This window comes from Rana temporaria, chromosome 1, assembly GCF_905171775.1.
Source record: "Rana temporaria chromosome 1, aRanTem1.1, whole genome shotgun sequence".
Classification (NCBI taxonomy): Eukaryota; Metazoa; Chordata; class Amphibia; order Anura; family Ranidae; genus Rana; species Rana temporaria.
Genome location: NC_053489.1, coordinates 33,838,920 through 33,849,447, shown reverse-complemented (window position 1 = coordinate 33,849,447; position 10,528 = coordinate 33,838,920). Strand labels below are relative to the sequence as shown.

Below are 10,528 nucleotides of genomic sequence, written 5' to 3'. Positions count from 1 at the left end.
CTGGACTGAATACATGTGCATACGGTAACAGCAAAACTCAAAAAGCCCATAAAAAAAGTGACGTGTATGAAAATTGCTGTTCACTTTCATCTGTCAATGCGGATAATACAGTCTTTTAGTTGATTGTACCTTCGAAACACTTGTATTTGTTCCTACAAAGCAAAACCCTAAAATGCAGTAACACTGTTTGAACCTAGTTTTTAAACCATCAGCATGCTTATTTACAGACAATGAAAATGTTCTATTTTTTTATTTTATTTTACTCTTCATTATGGGTTAGAGTGTAGCTTGTACTCAGAGAAAGAAATAGAAAGGGTTAGATTTACATGCTTACGCATCCAACAGAAAAAATTAATTCAGACATATCATTAAAGTAAGTGGCTTAGGTGAAGACTTAACGCTAGTGTGATCATAGTAACCGTATTGGTCCTGATGTAAAACAATGGGAACATCGATAGTTTGTAAGAATTTATTGAACATAAAATGGTCATAGATCTTGCACTCTAGCCGAGTAGGCCACAAGATCTTGCACTCTAGCCGAGTAGGCCACAAGATCTTGCACTCTAGCCGAGTAGGCCACAAGATCTTGCACTCTAGCCGAGTAGGCCACAAGATCTTGCACTCTAGCCGAGTAGGCCACAAGATCTTGCACTCTAGCCGAGTAGGCCACAAGATCTTGCACTCTAGCCGAGTAGGCCACAAGATCTTGCACTCTAGCCGAGTAGGCCACAAGATCTTGCACTCTAGCCGAGTAGGCCACAAGATCTTGCACTCTAGCCGAGTAGGCCACAAGATCTTGCACTCTAGCCGAGTAGGCCACAAGATCTTGCACTCTAGCCGAGTAGGCCACAAGATCTTGCACTCTAGCCAAGTAGGCCACAAGATCTTGCACTCTAGCCGAGTAGGCCACAGGATCTTGCACTCTAGCCGAGTAGGCCACAGGATCTTGCACTCTAGCCGAGTAGGCCACAGGATCTTGCACTCTAGCCGAGTAGGCCACAGGATCTTGCACTCTAGCCGAGTAGGCCACAAGATCTTGCACTCTAGCCGAGTAGGCCACAGGATCTTGCACTCTAGCCGAGTAGGCCACAGGATCTTGCACTCTAGCCGAGTAGGCCACAGGATCTTGCACTCTAGCCGAGTAGGCCATGTGTTTCGCTATACGAGTCCTTTAAATAGAGTTATATAAAGACATAGATTATTTTTAAATATTAGTCATGATCATGAGGGTGCTTATGAAAGTTTCATTTATTGATTTTCATGATGGCCCAAGAAAATATATCACCGGTACTAAAGAGAGCCTACTCCAAGTTAATATTGATGATGCAGAAAACAAAATACATTTTAAATAAAGGATTGAACAACCCAAGTGCCAATTTTCAACCCAAGTGCCCACCTGAATATGGTTTCCACATAAATGTGCGCAGTCTATTGCATTAGGGTGTGCACCCCAAAGCTCAAACACATATGAACACCACCTGATGTCACAGGGAGGAGGCTCTGGTGGTGGGAGACAGTTAATTGGGAGCATATTACGTTATACATATAAATATAGGTGTAATGTGTTCCTAAAGTTGAACCTCGCCTTTAATATAGTGCGGGCATTTACACTGGCACCTCCAAACACCCACCTGGTGCCAACCCTTTATAATGCCAATGCACATAGGTGATTAGGGTGTGCCCAGGCACACCCTGTGCGCACGCCTATGGGTTACCATAGGTAGGGCTAGATTGTCCTTATCTTCTCTTCAATTGGCTATATCAGCTGTCTCTCATAGAAGCCAGCTAATAACAAACCAAACACGTTTATTTTATCCATAAGCAGCTGGCAAACTACATTTAAGTTCACTGGTAATTGGAGTTTTTACTAACTTTTGCCAATACACTGATATCATAATGCCTTCAATAAGGAAGCCAATCATCTAAATTCTGATTGTTAAAAAAAAAATATATATCTTCATATTGCCAAAAACCTAGTGGCCTGGATGTAAAAAAAAAAAAAAAAAACACAAAAAAGGGCTAAAAGTTGACATACCTCCATCAGCTACATGTTTTAATGCCACATTACCAAAATTATCTGGTAGTATTTTTGCTCCAAAAAAAAAGAAGGAAGAAAATAAAGTAATTGATGGCAGATGTAGTAAGGCCGATTTACTAAGTGAGTTTAGAAAAACTGTGTGAAGATTCACTTTAAATTATCCATTCAATGAAAATGCAAACCTCGGTTTATTTATTCTATTCTGCACATACTGAAACAAAACAATTTTTTAGGTTGAAGATACCCAACTCCTTTAGTAAATCAGCCTCATTGTCTACTACTGAAAATGGTACACATTCGAAAAAATGTATTCAAATAAGTCTCTCACTTCTGAAGGGGAACAATAAAAATTTTTTTAAGAGCTTATGGTTTTATATGTATATATGTGTAATATGTAAATGCTCTGTCAATCTGGAAAAAAAAAAAAGTAATAATTGTGAGCAAATATGGTGCTATTTGAACATGAGGCAGAATCATGGCATTTCATTATAGCATCTTAAAGTATATTAGCAAAAATTGCCTAACTTGCCAAACCACCTACAGTATAAAGCAATGATGTACAGCTACCATTTCAAAATATGGCCTTGGGTTGTTGTTGTTTTTTTGGATATAGTACTCTATAAAATCAATAGCAAGCAAACTGTACTTTATCTTTTATCCTGATTTTTAGAGATAAAGGGTTGTTACATTTTCAGTTTCCAGCTAATTCAGTTCAAGGAATTTATACATTTTAAATTATGCTTAATTTCCGTAGGCCTCAAGGCAGCCATCCTCAACTAGGGTTCCTCCAGAAGTTTCTCGTGCTGTGGCCAATTTACCTCCAATTTAAGGCAATCAGAGTTTGAACCTAACAAGTCTTTAAAGAAGGCAAGTTATGTTTGGGCAAGAACTGAAACCATTGTAGCTGGGCAGGGTTAAATAAAAAGATGTACAATTGTCAACTTATTTAGCATTGCTTTAAGTTGTAGGGCTTGACAGGCAGAAGTCACCACGGTTGCGGTCTTGGTAACTGCCTGATCTCATGCTGTCCAACAGCTCCTAAGTGTACATAATGGCTTCAGATAACAGAGTTTGCCCTGTAGTTGCAGACATTCCTGTTAGGCAGCCCATAGAGGACTCGATTTGTATTCCTTCTTTCTGATTGTACCCAATCAGCCTGCCCATAAATGGATTGAATCTTGGCTGGTCCCTGCTGAACCGGATGACTTTTGATCCATGTATGGCTGGCTTTAACCACAAAGCATCTCTTTTTGGTACCGTTATGTACATTCAGGAGTTTGGAGACAGCATATGCTACATTGTATGAGATCAGGCAGTTGACAGAGAAGGTACTGTCAGAACTGAAGAGGGCATCTTAGGTCTGACTTGCAGGTTGACGGATATGTTTAATACTGAATATTGAAATTCCTGCATCAGCTCAACCTTAACCGATTCTCCTTAAAGTGGCCGTATTCCAGAAAAGGGTCTCCTCTCTCCACCAGAATGCTTGACCCTTTCGATCAGGCAAAGCTCCAGCACTTTGTGGTAGTGTCAAAACTTGCCAACGCCTTCCCCACAGATTTCTATTAGTCAGGCAGCCCATTATGGTGATAAGTTAATAGTGACCTGGGGGCCGGAGGGAAATTTCTGACAGTATCAGGAAGTGTCAGAGCTTTGCCAGGTCTGAACAGCCCATCTTTCAGGCAGAGGGGAGCACCAAAAACCTGCTGGAATTTATACCTATTGGCAGTTTTTGTTTCATTAAAGTGAAAGAGTCACTAAGGAAAAACAGCTGAAGAGGAAAAATCATAAATACTGTAAGAACACTTGTTATATTGTAATCAACTATTGTCAATTAGCAACCTAACATTACGTTCATCAGGGTACTATTACTTTCAATAACGGAATTAACACTTTCAACAAACTTTCCTGAAATATGTCATTTGATAACTGCTTTAATTACTTCCTATGCCCAGAGGCTAGACAACTGTGGTGGGCAACTTGGTTTAGTTGTGGTATTTGATGGTGGTGGTTGTGGTACTTGTTACGTATGTTAAGTGTTCACATCAACCAATGGAAATCTTTCGGTTTAAAGTGTATTTCTTAATTTGCAGCCAAATTGGGATAAGGCCTACTTTACATTTGTTACATGTCCCCATTCACATTGCAAAAAAAAAAAAGTAATCTAAAAAAATTGCAGCTTACCATTTTGTAGATGTTCTTTTCTGGAAACTCCAGCGTGGAAAAAGTCTACTCAGTTCTCTTTGTTTTAAATAAATAACCCTGTCTTTATTGTGCTGGCAGATCTTATCTCATCAGTTGTAAACTAGATTTGAATATTGTCCTAACAAACGAGTACAAATTTAGAAGCGGGGATTTTCCACTGCATGTTGATGAGAAGAAGCCCATCCTGTCTTAAGGCTACCTATTTGGACAGATCAGACTAAACTTCTTGAGAAATGCTTGCCGTCAGCCATGAAAACTTCTCTTAAGAACCATCTAAAAAAGGTAAGAATTTTTATTTTTTTTTAGGTTTTCTGTGTGAATGAGAACACAAACATATAATGGGGTTTTCTGAGATATGACTCCAATACACTTTAAATTTGGGTCTGGTGTCCAAAACCATCTAGCGATCACATAATCACTCGTGGAATCCAACATAAAGACCAAAAGTAATGTGTAAAATTGGGTTTGGTGGAAGAAAAACAACCTAGTCATCAAATAAACTGCTCCTAAAAGTCAACACAAACATTGAAAGTCATGCGTAAAGTTGGGTTTGGTGTCAAACGTGAAGGATGTCGGGTTGACTTTTTTTTAAGATTGTAGCACTTTGTGGAACTTTGCGAGAGACAAATACACATCTAGAGACTAAAATTTTCAACACAGCCAAAATACTTTTTGCCTGAAGATAATTTTACCATTATGTACGCTTACCAGATATCAAGAGAAGGCATCGAAGTGTGTAAAAAAAAAAAATGTCTGAGCACGGCAAACAGAAGAAAAACCTTCAAGGTTACATACTTGATATAACATTCTAATGATATAGTTGAATGAAGGCATCTCCTAGATTTTAGCTTATTTAAAATTGTATATTAAAGAAACAAAACAAAAGAAAAAAAGTAAAAGGCCTATTTATGCTTCATGATGGGACACATGATCCAATGCGTTAAAGCCAAGACCACTTTGTGTCGATATTCCATGCAAAGTATCATATTAAAAAGATACATATAAGTTCTTACCAATAAACAAAATTTCATATGCATTGATGTCTACATGTTTGAGGTACATGTATCTGTGTCTATTAATTAGAAGGGGGAGTTATAACAGTGCGTGTCCCAATATGGAAAGATGTCCAGGTTAAAGTGAACCTCATCTATATAACCACCTCCTGACATAGGTTAGGGTTATAAGTAAGGTCCCCTTTATCTACAGATAGCTTTTTTTCCCCCATTGTCACTGGCTGTTAGAAAACTTTTTTTTTCTATGAGTGAAATTGAAGGGATTGCAACTTTCCATTAAAGACCGACCTTCCATCATAACTCAGAAGCCTGGAACGAAAAGCCACATCCAAAAACAAGTTGTCGTTTTTTCTACTGACAACATAACATATGACATAGCATGAAAATACAGGTTTGAAGTCTAGAGTCCAAAGCAGTACAAAACCCACTGAAAAAAGCTGTCATTTTGTAATGTTAAAAAAAGAAAAAAAATCCAGGAAAAGAACAAAAGGATTGGGTGTTGCAGCCTCAATTAGAGGTTCTTCTACCCCATACAAGTCTATAGTCAGCCTGATTATCAACCCAAAGATAACTCTTAGGGAGAGTTGTGAGATTCCCCTCGTCGCCTTCGATGCCGCTTTGTCTTTACTTCCTCCTCTTCGACGAGTCTCCGCTTCCCCTTTCTCTGCCCACAAGAGTTTTGAGCTTCTCTGGCCATATGTATGACTGCTTCAATAGTGTCCATGACCGAGTCCTTACAGTTCCTTTCCGACTCCTGGGAGTTGGATTTTTTACCTCGTTTGTTGGGGAGGTCCACGCATTTTTCCAAGATGGGCATTTGGTCTCTTGAGTCATCATCAAACAAGACTGGCTGCTTCCTGGGGCGGCCTCGCTTTTTCTTCACATTATTGCCGGTCTTGGATTGTCTCTGTAACCTCTTGGCCTTTAAGATTTTGTTCACATGGTCCATGTTCTTTTTGGTGGACAGGATTTTATTGTAGTTGCACATTTTCCTCACCTCCGACTGTATGGCTTCAATCTCACAGCGTTTGAAGCGGTTTCGAAGTGAGGCATTTGCTGGTAAAAAAAAAAAAAAAAAATATATATATATATATGTTAATAACAAGTAAACCAAGTAATAACAAGTAAACCATGCATATGTGAGGTCAGGCACTGATGTTTGATGAGAAGGCCTGGCGCACAGTCTCCGCTCCAATTTATCGCAAAGGTGTTCTATCAAGTTGAGGTCAGTCAAGTTCCTCCACCCCATACTTCCACGTTGCCAAAAGTATTGGGCCACCCTTCCAAATCATTTGGTGGAGGGGGAGATTATGGTGTGTGGGGTTGTTTTTCAGGGGTTGGGCTTGGCCCATTAGTTCAGGTGGAGGGAACTCTAAAGGTGTCATCATACCAAGACATTTTTGGCAATTTCATTCTCCCAACTTTTTGGGAACAGTTTGGGGATGGCCCCTTCCTGTTTCTCCACCCCAAACTCACTCACCCATGTCTTTATGGACTTTGCTTTGTGCACTGGTTCACAGTCATGGTGGAACAGGAAGGGTCCGTCCCCAAACTGTTCCCACAAAGTTGGGAGCATAAAGTTGTCCAAAATGTCTTGGTATGCCGACTCCTTCACTGGAACTAAGGGGCCAAGCCCAACCACTGAAAAACAACCCCACACCACCAAATGATTTGGACCAGTGCACAAAGCAAGGTCCATAAAGACATGGATGAGTGAGTATGGGGTGGAGGAACTTAAATGGACTGCACAAAGTCCTGACCTCAACCCGATAGAAAACCTTTGCGATGAATAAAAGTGAGGCCTTCTCGTCCATATCAGTACCTAACCTCACAAATTTGCTTCTGGAAAAATGGTCAAACATTCCCATAGACACACTTCTGGGTAATGTTCCGCTTTAATTATAAAAGTTACAGTTTTAGATGGCGGTGAAGTGGTTAAACGGAACCTGTTATGATGGAAATCTGAATACCCCTGGATGATTAAATCCGCCAGGTTTATTACGGGCCTCTCCTGCCTCTGGGCATGTATTAGCTGCATTCATTCTTCATATGCTGAGATTATACAAAGTGCATCACAACAGCGGAGAGCCATCTTGTGTAAACACACAATGCATTCAACAGATCTCTTCATTAGCTAAAAGCGCGCCTTATATTTTCCATATGTTGGTTCACGCACCAATGTTTATACAGCGAGGAGGGCAGATAGAACCCAATGTGCGTGTTTAAATATTAGATCCAGGTCTTAATTACTCAAAACTCATTATGCAGTTTATCGGTTTAGTTTTGCCTCGGGACAACTGAATTTTTTTTTTTTTTTTTTTAAACAACATCTGGGCCCCCATCTTAGCCGTCTTTCCAGAGAAGACGTTTTCAAAGAGGTCCTCGTTAATTACAGGAAACTCACAGTGCAGACCAATTTTCCCATTAACAGTTTTTTTTTTGCGTATCCCTCCAAATGATTTTCACATCTGGACGGCAGATATCCCATTATTTCATGTGAGCTTCATAAAAGGTACATTTTTTTGGAGTCTGCAGCCAAGGCAGGCTTTGCATTATAAAATGGCATCCTAGAAAAATGACTTTAGTGTGCTTTGACTACTTGACCGCCGGAAGCGGTTAAGTAGTTAACTGACAACTGCGCGGTTGTGCGACATTGTACACAAAATACAATTTATGTCTTTTTTTTTCCACACAAATGGAGCTTTCTTTTGGTGGTATTTGATCACTAAATAAAAAATCTCTCTCTCAGATTATATATATATATATTTTTTTTTTTTGGGGAAAAATTAAAGGCATTTATCATTTTTCTTCCAGTTCACAATTATGTGCCACTTTGTGTTGGTCTATCACATAAAATACATTTACATTTTTGGTTGTAATATGATAAAATGTGAAAAATTTCAAGGGGTGCGAAAACTTTTTCAGGGCAAAATTTTTAAAAAAATATATATAAATATATATATATATATATATATATATATATATATATATATATATATATATATATATATATATATTTTTTTTTCTTCAAAATTGTGCCCTGAAAAAGAGTATTCACACCCCTTGAAATTTTGCACATTTTGTCATGTTACAACCAAAAACTTAAATGTATTTTATTGGGATTTCATGTGATAGACCAATACAAAGTGGCACATAATTGTGAACTGGAAGGAAAATGATAAATGGTTTTCAATTATTAATTTTTTTCAATTAAATACCTGAAAAGTGTGGTGTGCATTTGTATTCAGCCCCCTTTACAGTGGAAATTTGAATTACGAGTATAATCCGTTCCAGGAGAATGCTTGTAATCCAAAGCACTCGCATATCAAAAGCGAGTTTCCCCATAGAAGTCAATGGAAACAAAGATACCGTATTTATCGGCGTATACTGCGCACTTTTTTCCCCTTAAAATCAGGGGAAAATCGTGGGTGCGCGATATACGCCGATACCCCGCTGTCCTTGACATTAGCCGAGTGTATTGCGCACTCGGCTAGGCCACGCTCGGCTCCGCCCGCAGCAACGCGAGAGGAGCCAAACACACAGGAAATCCGGCTTCTCTCGGCTTGCGCCAAAATCGAAAAACGAACACCGGAGACGCTCACCTGGATGGAGGCCGCAGACGGACACGCTGGACGGAGACGGACACCTGGATGGAGGCCGCAGATGGACACGCTGGACGAGACGGACACCCACAAGGCCGCCGATGGACGCAGGGCAAAAATTTAAGTTTTTTTTTTTTTTTTTTACCTTGCTGAGCTTGGGGTGCGCAGTATACCCCGATAAATATGGTAATTCGTTCCACATTGACTTCTATCGTATGCATTAGTGCATGTGACCAGAGGTGACATGGTGCCGGAAACACTCAGAGGTTCGGAAACACCTGGGAACGCAGTGTTTCCGAGTGCATCCATGCGGCTCTACCTGTCACCGGCGCCCCGCCACCTCTGGCCAAACATGGTACTGCACACTGCAGAGGCTTGAATTCTGCTTGTTTTGCGAGACTACGCTCGCAAACCGAGTCAGAATTGAGAAAAAAATAATAGCTTGTTAACCGCGTTACTCGAAATCCAAGGTATTACTGTACTCCGATACCCCCAACTAAAATCTATTGGAACCAATTGCCTTCAGAAGTCATCTAATTAGTAAATAGAGTCCACCCTGTGTGCAATTTCATCTCAGTATGAATACAGCTGTTCTGTGAAGCCCTCAGAAGTTTGTTAGAGGTTTTTTTAGGCATTCCCCCACACAGGTAGTGAAATGTAAGCACTGTTCTACTTCATGGAGCACTAACCTGATTTGTTGGATGATGAGAAGAAGGAGAGGAGAGGGTTTGGAGGCACGGAGGCAGATTCGGCTGCTGGCTTCCTTTTGGTCATGTTGTTGGAAGATGTCGTTTCATTTTTGTTATGCTGAGACATCTGGTCGGCTTTCTGATGAGCACTTGATAAAACTGCACAAGAAGAAAAAAAAAAATTATTTTTTGAGTATATTTAAATTCACAAACTACATTAAGAAAAATGCAGTCTACATTCGTGCAGGCAACTTGAATTTTGGTTATGGTTCCAATTGAAATAAAAAGACTCTCAGCCTTGTCGGTACACCATACTGAAAGGAAGACCTTTAAACCTTTTCCCAGTCATTTCACGGTTTATTCTAATTTACTCATATGTCAATTTCATTTTTTTAGTTTAGTAAAAAAAATGTTTTTTTTGCATTCTCCCTACACTTCCTTTATTCTTGCCTAGGCCAAAGCATCATTCTCCCTACACTTCCTTTGTTCTTGCCTAGGCCAAAGCAACATTTTCTCAGTTATCCTGGGATACCAACATCTCACAGCCCAGAAGGCTACTGGTCAATAAATGACAAATAATTGGGGGATTGCCCAAATTGTGTTTCTTAGACAGCATTGTATAGTAGTGGGCCAGGAGTCAAAGTCAAGAAGTGACGCTGGCAACTGACGATCCAGGAGAGTGGTGCAGAAGAGAAGCATAAGGAAAAAAACTTTGGCTACGAAGAAGACATCACTGGGTCCTATGGACAAGTAAAGCTGGCCAGGCATATGCTGATCGAAATTCGATTGGTTCGGCTGGGCCAGGATGAATTTCAATCAGCGTGTGGCCATGCAAACTCAACAGAAGTGGAAGGGACATGCTGGGAAAAGTTTTCTCGACCAGCGGTTGAAACTGCTAATCACCAGTGGCCCCGCTGTCAGAATACATTGTCCTAGCAGAGAAGTGAAGGCGGGGGAATTCCTCCAGGGTTAAATTATTTT

General features: G+C 40.1%; 1 protein-coding gene across 1 annotated transcript; it reads right to left on the bottom strand.

Annotated features, from left to right (window-relative positions):
* Positions 1–253: 253 nt before the first annotated feature.
* Positions 254–9,770, bottom strand: LOC120926332 (SET-binding protein-like). The gene is made up of 2 exons (XM_040336165.1): positions 9,548–9,770; positions 254–6,312 (listed from the first exon to the last, which is right to left on the bottom strand). Exons 1-2 carry the CDS (start codon positions 9,672–9,674, stop codon positions 5,831–5,833), a joined length of 609 nt encoding a protein of 202 aa, XP_040192099.1. The 5' UTR covers positions 9,675–9,770; the 3' UTR covers positions 254–5,830.
* Between the last annotated feature and the right edge of the window lie 758 nt (positions 9,771–10,528).

Excerpts from the sequence above, each read along its gene's own strand:
- LOC120926332 (XM_040336165.1), bottom strand. The coding sequence starts at position 9,674 with ATGTCTCAGCATAACAAAAATGAAACGACATCTTCCAACAACATGACC. Across the intron at positions 6,313-9,547 it reads CTCATCATCCAACAAATCAG|CAAATGCCTCACTTCGAAAC; the intron begins GTTAGTGCTCCA and ends TTTTTTTACCAG.